General features: G+C 37.6%; 1 protein-coding gene across 3 annotated transcripts in view; it reads right to left on the reverse strand.

Annotated features, from left to right (window-relative positions):
• The window catches only part of MAP3K20 (mitogen-activated protein kinase kinase kinase 20), a 156,375-nt gene that overhangs the window by 80,082 nt on the left and 54,007 nt on the right, over positions 1-22,286 (reverse strand). For all 3 annotated transcript variants that reach the window (XM_036253959.1, XM_036253958.1, XM_036253957.1), the window contains exon 3: positions 8,745-8,832. In XM_036253959.1, the coding sequence (XP_036109852.1) occupies positions 8,745-8,832 (88 nt within the window). The remainder of the gene's footprint in view (positions 1-8,744; positions 8,833-22,286) is intronic.

The following is a 22,286-nucleotide window of genomic DNA, read 5'->3' on the forward strand; positions in this document are numbered from 1 at the left end:
TCTAAACATTTCCCTGTGTGCATTCAGTTATTCACCACTTTCAGTCTGTTTTCTATGTGCCTTTTCTAGATAGTTCATATAAATGGAATCTACAATATGTGGCCTTTGGGTCTTTCTCTTTGTGTTCTTTCTCTTCACAGAATGCTTACAAGGTCCATTCATACTGTAGCAAGTTATCAGCACTACATTCCTTCTTATTGCTGAATAATATTTCATCATATGGATTCACAACATTTTGTTTACTCATTACCACTTGATAGACATTTGGATTGTTCCCAGGTTTTGGCTACAATGAATAATACTGTTATGAAGATTTGTGTCAATATCTTTGTGTAAAAATATGTTTTCATTTCTTTTGGGTAGATTCCTAGGAGTGACATTCTGGGACATATAGTAAATTGAACTTTTAAAGAAACTCAAATGTTTGTTTTCTAAAGAAATTGTGTTATTTTATATCCCCACTAGCAACATATCAGGGGTTCAGTTTCTCCACATTCTCTTGGGTATAGTCTGTGTTTTTTATTACAGCCATTATAGTGGGTATAATTCTAATGTTATCTCATATTTTTAATTTGCATTTTCCTAGTGACTAATGAAGTTGAACACAGTTTCATGTGCCTATTAGCCCCTTGTATATATTCATAGGCAAAATATCTATTTACATCGTCATTTTTAAATTGGGTTGTTTTATTGAATTCTAAAAGTCCGTTAATTATTCTGGGGGCAAGTCATTTATCAGATTTATGATGTGCAAGTATTTTCTTTCAGTCTGTTACTTGTCTTTTCATTTTTTTTTATCATCTTTCAAAAACAGAATTTATTCATTTTGTCAAATTTATCAACTTTTCTTTTCTGGATTGTGCTTCTGTGTCATCTCTAAGAACTCTTTGCCTGACCCAAAGGTATGAAGGCTTTCATTGTTCCTTCTAAGAGTTTTTTAGTTTTACCTCTTGCACTGGAATCTATGACCCATTTTGAGTGTGTCTTTGTGTATAGTTTGCGGTGAGGGTCTAAGATAATTTTTACATGTGAATACCTAATTGTTTCAGCACAATTTGTTGAAAAAACTATCCCTTATCTATTAAATTGTCTTGGCACCTTTGTTGAAAATCAACTGATGATCAGTGTAAGTTTATTTTCCCCTTAAATTCTTAATTTCTGTTCCATTGATCTATATGTCTATAATCGTTCCAATAATAACTATGTAGTTACTGCGGATTTATAGTAAGTTTTGAAATGAAGCAGTCTAAGTACTCAAACTTAGTTCTTTCTTCAAACTGATTTGGTTATTCTAGGTCTTTTGCATTTCCATGTGAATTTTATGATCAACTTGTCAATTTCTGACAAATAGTCTGCTGGGATTTCTAGAGGAATTATTTTGAATGTATTGCCTCAATTTGGGGAGAATTACCATCTTGACAATTTTGAGTCTTTCAAACCATGAACACATGATGGTTCTCCATTTATTTAGATATTTATTTTCTCTCAGCAATGTTTTATATATTTCATTGTACAAACCTTACACTTCTTTTGTTAAATTTATGCCCAACTATATTTTATTATTTTTGATACTACTGTGAATGGAATTGTTTAATTTTTAGATTATTCATTACCAGCATATAGAAATATAATATATTTTTGTATATTGATTTTGCTAAATATATTTACAAGTTTTAGTAGGTTTTTTGTGTATTCCTTGGAATTGCCTACATACAGAATCATGTCATTTAAGACAGTTGTACTTTTTCCTTACAAATCTGGATGACTTATTTTCTTCTTGCCTGGTTTCAATGTTGAACAGATGTGGTGAGAGCAGAACCTCAATGCTTTGTTCCTTATCTTAGGGGGAAAACATTCAAATTTTCACCATTAAGTATGATGTTAGTTGTGGGTTTTTGTAGATGCTATTAATCAGCTTGAGAAAATTCCCTTCTATTCCTAGTCTATTTAGATTTCTTATTGTTAATAGGTGTTGTTGAATATCAAAAAATTTTTTTAATTTAATTATTTATTATACTACCTTATATTAATGGGTTTCAGATGTTAAACCAACCTTGCATTTTTGGAATAAATTCCATTTGGTCATGATGTACAGTCCTTTTTATGAGTGGCTGAATTCAGTTTGCTGCTGATGATAATAAGACTGTAATTAAGGATTTTGCATCTATGTTCATGAGGAAATTTGGTCTATTGTTTTCTTATGTTTTTGACTGCTTTGGGTATCAGGATGATACTGGCCTTTTAGAATAAGTTGGTAACTGTTCCTTCCTCCTCTATTTTCTGAAAAAATATGAGGAATATTTGTGTTATTTCCTCTTTCTTCTATAAACATTTGATAGAAATCATCAGTGAAATCATCTGGGTCTTGGCTTTTATTATGGAAACAATGTTAAATTACAAATTCAAATTTCTTTATTTGTTATAGGTCTATTCAGATTTTGTTTCTTCTTAAATCAGTTTCAATAATTTTGTATCATCTAAAAAATTCATTCATTGTATTTAAATTGTCCAATTTGTTGGCATAAAGTTGATCATAACATTCCCTTACAATCCTTTTAAATTTCTGTAGGGGCCATTCCTGATTTGGTAATTTGTATTTTCTTTCTTTTGTCTTGGTTAATATAGCTAAAGGTTTGTCAGTTTTACTGATGTTTTCAAAGACCAAATTTTTAGTTTCACTGTTTTTCTCTGTTATTTTTATGTTTTCTATTTTATTGCATTCTGCTCTAATTTTTAGTTTCTTTCATTAGTTTGCTTTGGTTTATTTTGTTCTTTTTTAGTTTCTTAAAGTGATCAACTTCAGAACTTTCTTCTTTTTTGACACAGATGTGTAAAGCTATAAATTTCCTTTTCTTGTATGCACTGTATAATTTTAATATGTTGCATTTTCTTGTTCAAATACCTTTAAATCAATTTCGATGTCTTCTTTGACTCACTGGGTATTTAGAAATGTGTTATTTAATTCCAAATATTTGGGGATTTTCCAGATTTCTTTCTGCTATTGATTTTTAACATAATTACATTATGGGTGGAAAATAGATATTGCATTGTTTCAATCCTTTTAGATGTAATAAGATTTATTTTGTGACCTAACTAATAATGTATCTTGGAGACTGTTCCACGTGCACTTGAAAAGATTACGTATTCTTTGCTGGGTGGTGTGTTCTATATATGTGAGTATGTGAGTTAGGTTCAAGTTGGTTGAGTGTCAAGTCTTCTATATCATTGCTGATATTTTTTGTCTAGTTGTGCTATCAATTATTAACAGTAGGATACTGAAAATAGTTGAATTGCTATTTTTCCTTTAAACTCTGTCAGTTTTTGCTTCATATACTTTGAGGACTTGTTGTTAAGTATATACATTTACAACTGCTAGTATCTTCCTGGTGTGTTAATTTTTTCATCATGCAATGACTTGTCTCTAGAAATATTTCTCTTTTTAAGTCTATTTTGTCTGAAATTAATATAGTTATTCCACTTTTCTCATGGATATTGTTTGCATGCTATAGGTTTTTCCATCCTCTTACTTTTCAATGATTGGTGTCTTTTTGTTGTTGTTGTTAATCCTCACCCGGGAATATTTTTTCCGTGGATTTTTAGAGAGTGAAAGGGAGGGAGGTGAGGGGTAGGGAAGAGAGAGAAAGAGAGAAACATGAATGTGAAAGAGACACATTGATTGGTTGCTTCCCGCATGCACCCTTACTAGAGCCAGGGATTGAACCTGCAACCCAGGTACGTACCCTTGATCAGGAATTGAAGGTAGGACCCTTTGGTGCATAGGCCGACACTCTAATCACTGAACAACACCAGCCAGGGAAATTATTGGTGTATTTGAGTCTAAAATGTGTCTCTTGTAGAGAGTATATAGTTGGATCTTGCTTTTTTTTTTTTTTTTTTAAATCCAGTCTAATAATCTCTGTCTCTTGATTGGGGTGTTTAGATCATTCACATTTAATGTAACCACTGATATTGTTGGATTTATATATACCATCTTGTTTTCTACATGCCTCATGTCCTTCTCACTCCTTTATTCCTTCTTCTGCATTAATATTTTTAATTTGTCATTTTAATTTCTCAGTTGATTTTTTACAATATTTCTTCAGTAGACTTTCTTAGTGGCTCAAGGAATTATAAAATGCATCTTAATTTAGCACAATCTAGTTTAATTAATATTCTTTTTAAAAAAATATATTTTTATTGATTTTTTTTGAGAGAGAGAGGAGGGGAGAAGGAGAAAGAGAACCATTGATGTGAGGGAGAACCATTTATCAGCTGCTTCCTGCACACCCCCTACTTGGGATCAAACCCTCAACCTGGACATGTGTCCTGACTGGGAATCGAACCAGCAACCTCTTGGTGCATGGGTCAATACTCAACCACTGAGCCACACCAGCCAGGCAGATTAATACTCTTAATTATAACAAAATATATCACTTTTATCTAAATTGGCTCCTTTCCTTCCTTCATTCCTTATGCTATTACTGCAATAAATATCTATATATCCTTCAAAGTGAACAGTGTTATAACTATTGCTTTACACAATCTTATGTTAAGAGAATGATGTAAAGAGAAGAAATGAGAGCAAATATATTATGAAGCCTTTTATATTAACCCATATATTTGGCATTTCCAGTACCCTTTGTTTCTTTGCATGAATTTAAATTACTGTTGTCATTTTTTCAGCTTGAAGGATTAGTATTTCTGGTAAGGCAGGACTGCTAGCAAGAGATTCTTTCATCATTTATCCAAGAGTGCCTTTATTTTTATTTAATTTTTAAGAGATAATTTGGCTGGATACAGTTTTTTCTTTTAGCACTTTAAATGTCTACTGTCTTTTGGCCTCTATTGTTGTAGATGAGAAGTCAATCATTAATCATATTGCCATTCCCTTGTACATGAGAAGTTGTTTTCTTGCTACTTTCAAGAATTTTCACTTTGACTTTATCAACAGTTTGACTATAATGTGTCTAGGTGTGAGTTCTTTTGCCTTTATCCTACTTGGAATTCATTAAGTTTTTCAAGTATTCAGAAAGATTTTGGCCATTATTTCTTCAAATATTTTTCTTTTCTTTTTTCTTTCTTTCTATTTTTATACCCCTCTTCTCTTCTTTCTTTAATATTATACATTAATTGGTATACTTGATGTTGTCCCATAGTCTCTGAGGTTCTGTTTATTCTTCTTCATAGTTTTTCTTTTTTTCAGATTAAATAATTTCTGTTGACCTAGTTTTAAGTTCACTGATTTGTTTTCTTCTGCTATCTCAAATATGCTGTTAACTCAACTCTAGAGAATTTTACATTTCAATTATTGTCTTTTTCAACTCCAAAAATTTCACTGGGTCCTTTTTTGTTGTTGCTGTTAACCCTTACCCAAGGATATTTTTTCCACTGATATTTTAAAGAGAGAGTAAAAGGGAGGGAGGGAGAGAGAGAAAGAGAGAGAGAGAGAGAGAGAGGGAGAGAAATATCAATGTGAGAGAGACACATCAATTAGTCGCCTCCTGCATAACCCTGACTAGGGCCGGGGATTGAACCTGCAACTCAGGTACATGCCCTTGACCAAGAATCAAACCCATGACCCTTTGGTCTGTGGGCTGACGCTTTAACTGCTGAGCCAAATCAGTTAGGGCTCACTGGGTCCTTTTTAAAAAATAATAATAATTTCTGTCCATTTGATGAGATTCCCTATTGTTTGATTCATTGTTTTCATACTTTCCTTTAATTCTTTAAACAGTCTCTTTTGGTTCTCTGAACACATTGATACTGTTATATTTTTGTATTTTAAATCCAATATGTTCATTTATTTTATTTTATTTTTTTCTTATCCTCACCCGAGGACATTTTTCCATTTTTTGTTCAGATATAGCGGGAGGGAGAGAGAGGAAGAGAGAGAGAGAGAAACATCGATGTGAAAGGGACACATCGAGTGGCTGCCACCTGCACGACCAACCAGGGCCGGGGACAAACTGCAACCGAGGTACATGCCCTTAGCGGGAACCGAACCCGGGTCTCTCTGTACCGCAGGCCGACGCTCCAACCGCTGAGCCAAACCGGCCAGGGCCAATATGTTCATTTAAAGAGGCAGGATAAATGCTATCATCCCCTAACTGATCTAGTCTCCCATCTCTGCTCAGTTATGTGCTGCAACCCATGCACAGAATATAGATTGATCCTAAAGATGCAGAAGGTTGGTTGAAAAGTTCATAAATTTCTTTGGTAGACGCTTGTAAACAGACAATTAAAACTAGAATCTTTAAAAACAAAGACAAATCAATACATTTTAAAACATCAAAACTTGGCTTAAGAGGTATCTTTAAAAATCAACCTCACATGCTCTGGCTGGTTTGGCTCAGCGGTTGGAGCATCAGCCTGTGGACCAGAGAGTCTCAGGTTTGGTTCCTGCTAGGGGCATATACAAAAAAAAAAAAAAAAAAATCAACCTCACAGGTCAACAAAAAAAGCTATAAATACCCAGTTTACTATTACCTCACAATTCTGAAACTTGTGCTGTTTTTATTTTTTTTGTTGTTCAGATAGAGTGGGAGGGATAGAGAGAGAGAAACATTGATGTGAAAGGGACACATCGAGCAGTTGCCACCCACACGGCCAACCAGGGCCAGGGACAAACTGCAACTGAGGTACGTGCCCTTAGCAGGAACCGAACCCGGGTCTCTCTGGACCGCAGGCCGACGCTCTAACTGCTGAGCCAAACCGGCCAGGGCAAATTGTGCTGTTTTAAAAGAAATATTTAAGGTTACTTATTGGCCTTATAGGTAAATAAATATAGATCTAAAAAGAACTAGTCACTGATAACCAAAGATTTGGGGTAGGTATAGGTATGAGTAGAGACTATTAGAAGGGTGTATAAAATAAAGGACTGTCTAGTCTGTCTATACTATACTATACAATACAATACAATACAATACAATACAATACAATACAATACAATACAATACAATACAATACGTAAAATCAAACATATTCACCCAACCACCTGTATTCTTTCTCCCTCTTTTGGATGAGAAGACCCAGTTTGAATCTGCTGGCTAAAACTGACTATGTTTCATATCCTCCTGGGGATGGAGAGTAAACTCTTGGAAAAAGAATTCACATCATGACCCAAGTCTCTTTTTTCTACTTTGCATCCTCACCTCAAAAGGAACTAGAAAATGTCATGAATAGTCCACTGAATGAGTTAAAGTTAAAACCTTATCCTCAAAAGCATTAAACATAAAGGGTACAAGATAAGATGCAGAGTCTCTAACCTCTTTGGAACATCACACTTTCATCTGCTAGATAAGAATAAATTAAACTACAACTGAGGATCAGAAAACTGGAGTCAGACTTATAAGGTAAACACAACCAGTAAAAAGTAAATACAATGGACTAGGAAACAAGGAGCAATATGGGAACTGGGTCAGAGACAGGGTTTAAAATAAAAATCTGACCTAAAAGGTTAAGCATATTTTAGACCCTAACAATGTAACCCATTCCTGAGTATTCAAGTTAATAGGAAATATATAAGCTGAAGGTAAAAACTGCCATATATACCTCATTTTAAGCATAGATCTTAAGATAGCTAATTGAGGATTAAGTACTCACTATTTAAGAACTTAGGTAAAAGTACTACTTATCAGAGTAAAGGCATGTTAAAATGCCCACTCTCAGAAGATAGAAATAATAGCAACCACTCCCTTTGAGCTTAAGAACCAGGATAATCATAGCTTGCATACAAGAGGAACCTCTGTACAAAATCAATCTGAGAAATTTCTACCATTCTGGTTCTAGACTAGCTGGATGACCTTGGGAAAGTTACTTAAGTTAGTTTTAGGTTCTTATTTATAAATCAGAAATTATTTTACGTATCTCATAGGGTTATTGTATTAGATGAGATAATTTATAAGAAAGTATCTAATCCAATTCTTTTTATTGAGGGTGTTTAGTTGTTATTTTCTATAAAGAGAATCCCAGTTCTTACCATTACAATAAAAGAAGATAGGGCTGATCTTTTAAGGTTTTTTTTGTTTATTTTGTTTTAATCAAAGAAATGCCATGATAAAAAACCTGATCAAACTGTAATTTTACTGTAAAATTAAACATTATACTTATTATATACCTAAAGCAGCTGACTGGATTGTACAAACATGAGTATAAAGTACTTAAAGAATATGTCTGTGTTTTTACATGGCAAAATATTCTGCGTGCTCCTTTTTGGGAAGGACATTTCCATTCGTTATAAACTGCTGTTTCAAATTACGTGATAATTTAGAGCAAGGTTATTACCAACCCAGATGACCAAACCTGAGAAATATTGTTCTCATGTCAGAGACCTTGAAGAAAAAATTCTCTAATGGGAATAAAATTCCTTGCAAAGAATTATAACATGAATAGCTCAAGAAATCTTAATTTGTAAAAGGTCACAGAGTTACAAAAAACATCGCTCATTTCAACTAATTAAATGAAATTTTAGTTAAACGGCACCTTTAAATATTGGTATTGCAGCTGCAAGCACATTTAAATAGCATTTACACAGATATAATTAGCACAATTAAACATGGGTAGAAGTGGAAACACCATTCTTAATTATATTGATATAATCAGTTTTATTAATGCTTTATAGCAACAAAAGTGACATCTGACAGTAGCACACAATTCATGACTGAACCTAATATTAAACATTTTAGCATATTAAGGAACCTAAAGCTAGGTAACTAGGGAAAGAAAACCAAATAATGAGTTCCTACCTGTGACGATGCCATAGTTGGGAGGCTCAAGAACTACTCCATAAAACTGGATGATGTTTCTGTGACTGAGGACACTGAGTATTTCCGCCTGTATAAAAAGGAAATATAAAATATTTCACATTTATAAATGTGTAATAAAATAGGTTTCCTAATTTTCTTTTACATACATTTACAAAGATATATATATATGACCTCAACAAGTATGTGATGCTGATAAAACTCTGTCTTTAGCAGCATTTCTGAAAGTTTAAGAATGTCTATGGAAGCTTTCTGAAAATTAAAACTGAAATGAGGTTGAAATGGCAATAAGAGAGGTGCCTACCTGCCGGCCAGCACCACTGCGAGTGGAGGGGGGCCACTGAAGGGGGAGACACCATATTTACTTAGAGTAAAAGTCCTCTTCTTAATAGTCAAATGTAGTTTTTCGGCATAATGTCCTTTCTGGGAGGCTGCAGCAAGACCGAACTCTAACAGTTGGATGAGTAGTCATGATAAAATTAAGGCAGAGGTTTTTATCTATTAATGGAATAGATTCAGGTAATATCCATTTACATTATTTATCTAATCACTGGTTAAAAATGTTATTTCTGGCCCTGGCCGGTTTGCTCAGTGGTTAGAGCATCGGCCTATGGACCAGAGAGTCCTCGGTTCGGTTCCTGCTAAGGGCACGTACTTTGGTTACAGTTTGTCCCCAGCCCCGGTTGGAGTCATGTGGGTGGCAACCATTCAATGTGTCTCTCTCACATCAATGTTTCTCTCTCTTCCTCCTTTTCTCCCTCTTGCTCTATCTCAAGATAAATGCAAAAATGTCCTCAGGTGAAGATTAAAAACAAAAAATGTCATTTCTGGCCCTTGCCAGGTAGCTCAATTGGTTAAAGTGTCTTCCCCACAGTCCAAGGTTGTGGGTTCAAATCAACCAATGAATGCATAAAACTAAGTAGAACAACAAATCCATGTTTCTCTCTCTCTCTCTCTCTCTCTCTCTCTTCTTCTCTACAATCAATAAGAATGTTTAAAACTGTTATTTCTCTCCTACTATATGCAAATGTTCTATAAAGGATATAAAAGTGGATTACTGACTTAACAGTGGTGACTTGATAGGGAAGCCATACTTTACATTTTGAAATGTATTAAATACTGGAAAACTGTACTGCAGAGTGACATGGTAAAAAATAAATTATAAGTATTAAACTTAATATCTGAAGTGAAAAAACCGAGATAGTACAACTTATATCTGCTAATGTCTATAGAAGGACATTCTCTAGGTTGACTAAATCCCATTTAGTTATTAAAATTTTTTTCTTTTGTGGAGATAAAATATGGCTAATCAAGAATTATAAACAATTGGGCACAAAGTCATATGTAAGTTAAATATAGTAAATGTTTAATATTTTAAAATGAAAGGCATGTTGTTGGCAGTAAGTAAATAGGAGATTTATAAGTCCCCACCCCAGAAAAGGGATCATGAACAGTGTCGGCAATTAATGAAAACGAAGACTTGGTCGGAAAGAAGACTCCCCTTTAGACAGGGGTTCAATATGGAAAAAATTACCATGGATTGGATGAGATATTTATCAAGGAAGGCTTGACAATGCTTTTCTTTTAATAATATAGGTGTGGAGGGGGGCTATCAAAATGATTTCTTAAGACTCACTGAGTGCTTATTGTGTGTGGAGGTTCTGTGCTCATCAAGCAATCTTATTCTCATACTTTAGTTTGAGGAAGAAAATGCATTAATTGGGCAATAAAATTATTCATCCATGTGGCAATTATATTTCTCATTAAGAAACAGTAAATGAATTTTGTTGTAAAAAAACAGAGTTCAAGTTGTCCTGGACAGTGTGGCTCAGTGGTTAGAGTGTTGGCCCTTGGACTGAAGGGTCACGGGTTCAATTCTTGGTCAAGGGCATGTACCTGGGTTGCGGGCTGGGGTCGTGCAGGAGGCAACCAATCGATATGTCTCCCTCACATCAATGTTTCTCTCTCCCTCCTACTCTATCTAAAAATTAATGGAAAAATTATTTTTTAGGATTTGGGTGAGGATTAACAACAACAAAAAAAGCAGAGTTCGTGTAAAGTTTGGAAATCATAACCCCTCCCTCCCCCTTTTAGTGGCTGATAACTCTTTGTGAGTAAAGCATGAGAGTTTTAGACTAGTATTTGTCAAAATAGGGGAATGTTACCCTTTGGTATATTTTGGTATATTCTTTGGGTTATCTAAATTCTGTGACCATTAAAAACATTTTTATTACCCTGGCTGGTCTGACTCAGCAGTTAGAGTGTCAGCCCATGGACCAGAGGGTCGCAGGTTTGATCCCTGGCCCTGGATGGGGTCATGCAGGAAGCAACCAATCAATGTGTCTCTCTCACATCAATGTTTCTTTCTTCTTCTCCCTCCTTCCCTTCCACACTCTCTCTAAAAATCAATGGAAAAATATCCTCCGGTGAGGATTAACAAACAAAATAGAACAAAACAAGACAAAAAAATATTTTTATCAATAAAGAGTAAATACAAGAATTCTGAACTTCTGGTTTTAAAATTCACCATAACACAGGACTTTCAGCATTCCAGCTTGTTTCTATGTACACAGTTAAGATTGCCAAGTGATACCTTGGAGAGACAGAATTGATCTTTTCAAGTATTGGTAAGCAAGTCTAACAGCTCTTGAGTAGGACTATGTAAATGTCAATATAACAACCCTCGTGTCTTATTGCTGTGCTCACATTTTAATTTTTTACAGTTATGAGAAACTATACTCTTCCAGTATAATTTGCAAGCATAAGACATTTTTATGGAATAAGACTTCAGGTTCTCATTTAATAAACTAAGAATTTGATTTACTACCATGAAAACAACGTAGAACTTGAGAGTACTATTGTACTAGTTTCATGGAAGCGGGCTAATAATAATCAGAGGTAGACCAAATAAAAAAGTGGTATCTCCAACTCAATTTAAGTTTAAGGGAAATTTTAATTCCCTTCCTTTAAATTACTTTCACCAGTTTTATAAGATTTTAAATTAATTAGCATCTTCATCCTAGAGCAACCCCTTTCCCTCAATTCAAAACTCTTTTCAACCTAATACCCAATTAAAAAATTTCTTTAATTCTAGAGAGCTGCCATAGAATCCTTAAAGATTCTGTGATTTTAAAAACTTGTTTTATACTTTTTAATATTCCATTGATACGGTCTATATTAATGTGATAAATATATTAAAAATAAAATTGAGTTCACTTCCTTTTGTGAAAGAAAGTAAGATACTGAGTGCACTATTGATCACTACAGAATGAAAGCAATAGTTTATGAAAATCCCTGTTGGTCGGCTGGCTGGCTCCATTCATATTTTATATTAGGAAAAAGCTTTTCTCCCTTGTTGTCTACAGCCATCTACACAGCAACAGGATTCTGTCTCACAGGGCCCACGCTTCTGCCTGGGACGTGGTGCTGACGACCAAGACAGTAAGCTTAAAACCCATGGTCCACCTGTACTCCCCACGAGTATCAAATGTTCCTCCTTGCCCTTTGGTATGTGTGCTATTTAAAACACTACTCCATGGACCCTGATCTCTGAGGTCCTTACTGATTCCAAGACTCTATGATTCCATGAGAATATGAGAGCAAAAGAACGACAAGTGGCTCGTGCCATCGTCCAGAGGAAGCGGTCTCCTATCACACTGGGTATTCAAGGTCGAAGGCCCTCTCCGAAGACGGCTCTGTCTCTACAGTACCAATATGAGCCAGGGTCAGTCTATTCCCCAAAAGCTCAAGAAGATATGAGATGATCCCACATTTTATAAAAGTTAAAATTATACACATAGGCGAGAAACTGGGAGGAAATAAAACAAAATATTTATTGTGGCTATCTCTAGGTAGCAGAAAGATCATAAGTGATTTTAAATGTTTATATATTCCCAAATTCTTATAACAAGCCTATAAAAACTTTTACAAACTTTATTGATTTGAGAGAGAGAGAGAGAGAGGGAGAGATTGGTTTGTTGTTCTACTTATTTATGCATTCACTGGTTGATTCTTGCATCTGCCCTGGCTGGGGCTAGAACCTGCAACCTTGATATATTGGGATGATGCTTTAACCAGCTCAGCTACCTGGCCAGGGCCTATGTAATTTTTTAATTAGAAAAAGTAACACATGATTGTATATATCTAATAAATATGACTAGAATACATAAATATAAAATTAACAATATTTAATTGCATGGAAATTCTGATTTTCCCTAGGACTGAACCAGGAAGAAGCAAAACTCTTTCCTTACCGCCCCAGGACTACCCATGGCACATAAAAACGAGTTTAGTTCATCACTGAGCTATGAGTTTCTCCCGACACGGTTCCAGAACAAAGTAGTGCTCACCTGGGTTATTCTTGGGAAGGCCATAGGTTCTCAGGGGCACGAGACCAGAGCTGCAGGTGCTGGAAACTGAGTGCGCTCTAGATTGATCTCAGCCCGCTCAGTGTTGTAGCAAACGATGTTCTCTTCCCTTACATTTGCTCCTATGGCCTGCTGCCCTTGACCGGGGCCTTTCCCACTTTCTCATTGTGCAGAGTGAATACCACACGAGAGAAAGGTCAGGTGCTTTCTATACAGGCAGCACTCAATACTCTCTGAAGGAGGGACGGACAAACAGTATTTGATGATAATGATATTTAGTGCGTTGACATAATTGCTATAGGGGGCCATGTTAGCAGATGTTTACTCTGAACAGTGCAGTGAGAAGAGGAAATGCTGTTGGGTGTGGGTTTGCTTCAGCATTCATTCTGTTCTTTTACATGCATAGGGGTTACTAAGGCCATTCCTTCATAAGAATGACAGTCAACCAATTATATAACCACAGTAGACGCTACATTTGAAATGTGTGCTCACCAGCTCATCGCTATTTAAACGTTCAGAATGAAGCCTTTCCCTGCCGCAGGCGCTGCAGTCCATGGCAATTAAATGAGCACAGTTTCTTGACAGCCTTTTCCTGCTTTGGCTATTCTCCAAGCATGCCCTTGCCTTGGCACTGTACTTTTTCAGATTCAGAATGCAGAGGATTGCTTTGGCTTAAACCTTCCATTTCCAATTTTCCACCCAGGATATTTTAGCATATATTTCCAAAATCACCGCTGCAGGTAAGCCAGCCATTGTCAGTCCACAGTGTCATCCCCACTGCGACAGTGCTCCTCTGCCCTGCACTGAGAAAGGACCTGATTCTCAGCAGTGGGGCTACACTTAAAGCAGGCTCCTTGCTATAGGCTCAATGTGTTCCCCTAAAATGGACATGTTGAAACCTAAGCCTCAATGGGATTGTACTGGAGTTGGGGCCTCTGGGAGGTGGACATCTTGAGGCTGGAGCCCCATGAATGGTATCAGTGCTCTTATAAGAGACCCCAGATTGCTCTCTAGCCTCTTCCACCACACGAGGAAACAGCAAGAAGACAGCATCTCTGAATCAGGAAGTGGGTTTCGAACCAGAAACCAATGCCTTGATCTTGGACTCCCCAGCCTCCAGAACTGTGAGGAAGAAATGTTTGTTGTCTATAAGCCATCCCGTCTTCAGTATTCTGTTCGAGCAGTGCAAATGGACTACGACAGCCCTCTGCCTACAGCTGGGCCAGTATCATAAAAGTCCACAGCAACTGAACTAGGCCTCTTATGAACAGGACAGGTTCAAAAGGCAATAGGTCTTCTAGTACAGTGTGTCTTATCTTTGTCACCACAGAGCCCAGAACTACTGCACTTAGAAGCGGGATTATCAAGGACAGGGGGACATTTTTGATTTAAAACAGTGTTTATAAATCTATAAGGCCAAAACACCTAGCTCTTTCAGGCAGGATGTGGGTAGAACTTCCCTTCCCCTCCATTCTGTTTCAGGCTCTGATTATAAAGATTATGGAGGTAGAATGCTCAATCTCAGTCATCAAAAGATTTATATGTACCAGATCACAAAAACCAGAATCAAAACAAGAAAAGGCTATTTAATTCATTGTGTTTTTACTCCCGAGTGTATCATGGTAGGGGCATTTTTCTAAAATAAAAACTTGATTCTTACATGTATGACAAGATGGAAAACCAGCCCTTCTCCTCCTAGAAATGCAGTGCTACAAGAACAGCTTGAAAAGTAGGCTTGATTTTCAATCCTGTATTTAATCACCAGAGTGTCAAACACAGGTCATGCTCTTTGAGTCACTTTAGGCTTAATGAGACCCAGTCACGAATACGGTCACGTGACAAGCAGCAACCCTCACAATTCTGTAGGTCCTCTTTCAAATGCTGCCCATTAGGTGTTCAGGGAAATGAAGGACAAATGAACTGAATTCAGGTTCTGAAATATAAAACAGCCTATATGTTTCATGTCATGAAAACTTTTTTAGGGAAGGAAAACAGCTAGAAATGCTAAGGAAAAAAATAAACCAGTCATTCCGTTCACTCCTGATGAACAAGTGAGATGGAGCCATGTGGGATTTATTACGAACATCCCCACTGCTGGGAAGTCTCTAGTGCTCAGTGGTTTTCCTGGTGGGCTGCAGCAAACTCACCGCACGTGGTCACCCCGAGCAGCCTGGGCTCCCCTCCAGGAAATCGGGCTGCTCTCTAGTTAAGTGCATGCCCAACTCAGGGCAGACTAGCCTGGCAGGATGGAAGCGTGGCTAGAGCCGAATGAAACAAATAGCAAAGATTTAAGAACAGGGATTTGAGCGATATCTCCAAATCATCAAAAGGCTAACAGATTTCACATTCTTCATGCTCACAACAGAATGGCACTGTGATGATATGAAAAAGTCAAATATGTTGTAAACAACCTGTATTCAGTCTGGGTGACAAAAGCATACACAAAACCCCAGCCTTCCACTAAACAACTTAGGTAACTTGGTCAAAAAGATAACTTGCTAAAATTACACGGAAAACCTCCCCAAAGGAAGCCTGTTAATTAGTCCTAAAGTATAAACTAATGAAGGATTAAGCTTTTACAAAAACTGAATAGCAACACAATATAATCAAATACTAAACTACACTGAGTGGAAATTTAAATTCTAGTTCCAAAATAGATGACCCTAAAGCCTGGTCCTGGTCACTCTGGACCTTGTTTTCCTAGATAATGACTTGGTTGGATAAAATTGTCTTCCAGATTCCTTTATGCTTTACATTTCTATCCATTTCTGTAAAAAATATATATATTATTAACAGTACTTTACACAGAATGAGTACTCAGTAAATATCTGATAAGCTGAACTGAGAAAATGAACCTTGGTGCATTAGGATATCCTCTGGAGTCAAACAGGCTCCAGCAAGAGTCTTAGCTCTGCCACTTCTACATGCTAGGTGACTTTGAGGAAGTTATTTAACCTCTTTGGGCCTCGGTCTCCTCATCTGTAAGATGGGGACCGTAATCCTACTCCAGTGCCCAGCACATGCCAGGTGCTCAGCCCACCCCCATTCCTTTCTCTGACAGTTCACCTCTTCTTTTATAATCAGTTTATCACTCAGAGTGAAGTCAAGCTTATGGGAAAATCCAGATCTCTTCTAGCAGTGGATTCTAGCTTCATGCTTTGCTTATTTAATTAAAAAAAATTTTTTTCTTTCTTGATTTGAGAGAAAGAGGAAGGGAGAAAGAGAGAGAGAGAGAAACATTGATGAGAGAGAACATGGATTGGCCGCCTCCTGCATGCCCCCCCACACTGGGGATTTGGCCCACAACCTGGGCATGTGCCCTGACTGGGAATTGAACTGGCAAACTCGTGGTGCATGGGTTGATGCTCAACCACTGGGCCACACCGGCCGAGCTGTTTTGGTTATTTTAATTAGCTTTGTGTATTTATTATATTTGACCTTCTATGTTTATTTATGGTGTGTGTGTGTGTGTTTTTAACCTAAATATAGCACTTTAACATTCCAAAGCACTTATTTTAGTTGACTTTCACAAATAAGTTATTTTATCATATATAAGATTTTTAAAAACTAGGTCTTTGATTTGATTTGTTCAAGCTCACTATGCAGGAGCTTAGTAAATGTGAGTAATAAAATTTTAATCAAGGTCTCCTATCTCTGCCTCTTTTATATGTTCTCTCCCCCCTCCCCCCTTCTCTTTAAAGGAAAATTCCAATAAAAATATGAGTCCTTTCATCTACACATTTTTTATTAAAAGCCTCCCTTGCTCAAAGTGATTCCAATTTACAGACTCCTCTATAATAATAGCTAATATTTATTCAATGCCTACTATCAGGAAGGCCAAGAACTTCATGGAGATTGACCCTTTAAATCCTCACAGCAAACCATGAGCTTGGGTCTACTATTATCTCCCTTTCACAGGGAAAAAACCCTGGGCCCGGAGAGATTTAAAAACGTGCCCAAGAGCACAGCGAATGGCAAAGCCAGGTTTTAAACACAGGTAGGTGATGTCTAAGCCCTGCTTATAACCACTGAACCATCCCACCTTCCTTTTCACACCTAATTTGAATACAGAGTGGCAAGTCAGTTTACAGAACATCCTAAAACAGCAATATGCCTTGAAAATTCCAAAGCTCCCTTTAGTTACAGGAACATCAGAAACAATTCCTCATCAACCCCCCCTTCGGGCCGCAGCCACCGCCCCCACCGCAGGACTGCCCTGCCTGCCTAGCACGCAACTGCCCAGGATCATGTCAGGAACCAGGGTCTAATTCTCCATAGTCCCCAGGCCATAGGCCAGCTAACAGCAACCGAGTTTACAGCTGATAAAACCAGGTAATTGCACAGCATGAGGCGCCCTCTCTCTAAGCAAAAATTACATGGTTAGGGATTTCGAGCGACTCTCACAATCTGATTAGCTAAGTGCTTTATAATATTACTCTACAGTGCAACAGAGTTTGATTATTTACATCCCATAAGAGAAATGTTTGCTACATCTATTATGGAAATCTGCAAAATCATTTAGAAGAATTCACGCAAATTTAATTTTAAAATAGTCTGAAAAGTCCTTTAACATCCTGTAGACTCCAATTAGAGAGGATCTTGAATACCTGGATTCTTCAACTAAATTAATGATTTTACTATTTCTGGGTTCTGTCAGCATACTCAAACAATAGCTAACGACAAAGACATGTGTGGGACATTTGCCAGACTACCGATTTCTAAAAAGTAGCAAACCCTAACAAATATACAGTAAAAATAATCTAGAGGATGGGAGATAACTTGATCGAAAGTATGAACATATTTAGTAAAGTTGTGTGTGTGTGTGTGTGTGTGTGTGTGTATGCACGCACACATATGTGTGTTTAGTGGTGATTAGGGATGGTCAGCCATTATGGCCTAGAGTAAAAAATAAAGCAATAATAAGGACTGGCGGGGAGAAGAGGTGGGATGGGGTGTTTGAAGGCATAATAACCTCCCCAGTGAGGTCCTCCCGGTGAAGAGTAGATTAATCAGATTATCGGCAGAATGTAGTATCAGAACATATTCAAATCCCATCACTAACTCCTTTTATTCTGAATCCACTCTCATGAAGCAATCTCTTTATAAGTTTGTTTTGCATATAACTCACCTACAAATAGAAAGTTTAAAATTTAGCAAGTTGATTTTATTCTTCAGTCTTAAATCAAATATATGAGCATCCTGAGTTCACTCAACTCTGAACTCTTAAGACAAAATTTCTGAACACAGAGAGCAGAAGCGACCACACCAGGGACCTATCTGGGCAGCGGGCAGCTTTCCTTAGGAGGTGCCTTCACTGTATCCTTGGGAGTCTTAGATCTCCTATAGCAGGAAACTACTTTTCAAGACAGCCCATTCTATTGTCTCAAATTATTTGAGTTGACCTATGTAACTTCCTGTGTTCCTGATGCGATCTTGCTTGCTGCGTCCATTTCAGCTCAGATTTTTATCTCGTTTCCAAACCCTGCCTCACCCCAAATGCCCATTTTTCTGTTTGCTTGAAGAGTCATTGGGTATCCTTAATTTGACTGTGAGCTCGACTTAACACCTTCATACTTATAAGCAGAAAGAAAGAAAAAAAGCCCCTTTAACAGCATTTGCTGAATGGTACTTAATGAAAACGTTACTGGGTCTGTTCTGTGCCTGCTGACTGCATTCGTGTCTGTGTAACATATTCCTCTGATTTCATGCAGCAACCCTGGAGAGATCAGACACAGGCCTCAGTTTCTATTTTGAGTTCTCTAGGTGGAATTCTTCTCACACAACTATCACCATTACTAAAAGTCCCAGAGAAAACAATTCAAGATTTTCTCTATCAAAACCATTTGTCAACTCCTATGACCCTCAAGAATCGTTCTGCATGTAAAAAAAATATAAGCCTGCAGATGGCTGGTGCCACATACCAACCAGCATCACAGTGACGTGTCTGAAGCCCACATATTTATTAACAAAACACACAGACAGTCACTGCTGAATCCTGCTGGAAGGTAACAGTGAGCCCAGAGAGAAGGGTCTCACTAAATAATGAGGTCCAGTAGTGAGCTCAGAGATAAAGAAGAACATAAATTAGAACATCAGCATGTTTTCTAGGAGACGGACAGATTGTGGGCTATGAAGCATGAATGAGAGTGTAGACCCTGTTACGGGCCTACAGAAAGGTATACAGATGTCCTTAAGGCTGGGAGAAAGGGATTTGATACAGATGAACCAGACCACATAAATATCACCATTCTTTTGCAATCAATGAATGTGGTAACTCCTGAATTTCAAAACTTGTAAGCTGAGTACACCCTCACTCATATATTAGCTAACACTGATGAGACCTTCCTGTGTTTCAACACTGTCTCATCACTTTACACATATTATTAACTCATTAACCCATGAAGTAAGCACTATTATTATCATCCCCAATTTATCTCTAAGAAACTAAAGACCAGAAAAGTAAAGCAATTTGCCCATGATCAGATAGCTAAGAAGCAGTGAAGCCAAGATTCAAACCAGGCAGTCTGGCTATAAAGCCTATGATTTCAACTATGATGCAATATTGCTCCTCTCACAAATGAGTATCGATTTTCAAATCACATAGGCGTACATGTCTATACACGCACACATATGTACATGCACATACAGTTCTATATATTCCATACAGATAAACAAACTCACCCGTGACTATACACACGCCTAAGACTTTGTACACAGCAAACATTCTAACGTTTATTTGATCTCAGTATGGAAGGGACTCCAGAATCAGAATCAAGAGACCTGCATCCTCCTCTTGGTTCTGACACTTGATGGCTACGTGAGTTGGGGGCCTCAGCTTACCTACTGATAAACCACCCAAATGTGGAGGCAGACATGAAAGAGTGAGTGATCTAAAAAGTCTCTTCCACTCTAACATTCTGACTTAAATCTTAACTGGTATGGGGTGGGGCCCAGGCCTGGGAGCATCTTAGAAGCTTCCCAGGTGAATGTGAGGCGCAGCCAGGATTCAGCCCCGCTGGCCTGGAGTGGCTGTGTGGCAGCTAAACTGCAGCCTCGCTGCTCTGCAGTCAGACAACCCTGGGGCTGTTTCGGCTCTATTATGTACGAGCTGAGTGGCCCTTGCAAGTCTCAATGTCACGGAGTTCACTCACTCTTCATCTATAAAATAAGAAAACCAGTATCTACTTAAAACAGCTATAAGAACTAAATTTATTTACATGGAAAGTACATGCTAGGCACGTGGTTTCCCCCCATAAATGTTAGCTGCTAGCAGCTGTACCTAGAGTGAGCAAAGAAAACATTTTTAGAAAGATACAAAGAACTGAACTCAGATATACAGAACCTCAGAACTATGAACTGCTGGAAAACAGATCCAAAGGCTGACAGCAAGAGCACAGTACAATGCACGGTGACGAGAAGATTCCAAAACGCAGGTCTGGGCAGGACCAGACCACAGACCAGAGCGAAGCTACTGAACGCAGCATCGGGAAAGAGGGAAGGCCCGTCTTATCCTGCACACTCAGGGGGTACCAAGGCTGGGGGAAGTCTCTAAATTCAAAGATCAAAATACACCAGGTGACCATAGTTGTTAAGCCTGCTTCTTCAAACTTCTAAATAGACCTGTTAATGTGGCCCACTATTTCTAAAATCAAGTGCCACGCTGAAAAAAAAAAGTGAACCTTATTTCTCTTTTCCACTTGCAGGGTAAGGAACCTGGCTCCCCATGAGCCCCACAATTATTGCACTGGATGGGGAATCGGAATTTGATGGGGCAGCTCTTGCCTTTCTATTTCCTACCCATTCTTAGAGTTTTGGGTCAGAGATCACAGAGGACCACACCACACCACACCACCATTCTTCTTCAAAACAACTCCCTTTGGCCCTGGCTATCATTTATCATAATGAGGTTTCTGTTGTATTGGTTAAATCAAGTGAGCCCTCAAATATGAGCCCACTCTAATATAGAAGGACTACTGACATGAAGTCAATGAGAAAATATTTTTGAGTTATTTTTCCAATAGTGAACATGGATCACAATGATCTATTACCTATTAAATGAGACTATCATCTCCCAAATCTCAAAAGGCTATTGGAGGATGACGTGAAAGGCAATGGGTCTTACTGGGGCAGCAGTGAACGCAGGCACTGAATGAGGACTGCAGACTGGGGTTTCAGCTGCGGTTTTCACCGCCTCTCCTGTATGCTATGCAAGTCTTAGTCTTTCATTAGAAACAGGTGCAATGGGGATAATAAAAACTATTCAATGAACTTAAAAAAAATTAATTTATTTTGAAATACTTTTTAGACTTAGAGAAAAGCTGGGTTTTAGATTAAAAGGACTGTCCAGTCCTCACCCAGTTAATATCTTGTGCTACTGCAGTGCATTGCTGTTAATGAAATTCCAGGCATGGTTTGCATTTCACTAGTGTCCCCATAATGTCCTCTTTGTGTTCTAACATCTACTCCAGGTACCACATGGCACTGAGTTGTCATGTCTCCTGAGTCTCCTCCGACCTCATAGCAAAGGATTTTGATAAGAATCAAGTAAGTGTGAAAACACTTTATAAAATAAAAAGGAGCATTAGCATATAATTTACTATTGTTATGCATTAAATGAGTTCATGCCTGTAAAGCACCAAGAAAACTGCCTGGAATGCATTAAGCTCAAATTATTGGTTATTAGTGTTATAAATATTTATACCTATCCTACATTAGGACCAAGTCTACGTCTTCGACAGCTGCTTGGGGTTCGGAATTCTACAACTATCGACTTTATTTTCTCTGTAGTCAGCTTTACAGAGTTAGTCTTTGACCAAATCTTGAAAAACACCTTGCTTTAACCAAATGAGTCAGTAAAAGCAGCTCAATCTAGGGAAGCAAGAAAGACAAGAAGATCGAGTTTTGGCAGAGGCATTAATGGAACCCCAGAGGCCACCCAGGTTTCACTTCATCATCTAACATCAATCTTGTGTCTCAGAGCTACAGACAGGGACATCGTGCAATTCAAGGGGGACTATTCCATAGAAACCAGCCTAGTAACCAGTATCTACACATTTCCTGCTAAACAATCTGTACACATCTTAGATGATGGAGAGGCAGCCAAGAGATGCTTTTCTTTATTCCTCAGTTCCATGACCTTGTTAACTTGCCCGGGAGA

This window comes from Molossus molossus, unplaced genomic scaffold, assembly GCF_014108415.1.
Source record: "Molossus molossus isolate mMolMol1 unplaced genomic scaffold, mMolMol1.p scaffold_m16_p_11, whole genome shotgun sequence".
NCBI lineage: Eukaryota > Metazoa > Chordata > Mammalia > Chiroptera > Molossidae > Molossus > Molossus molossus.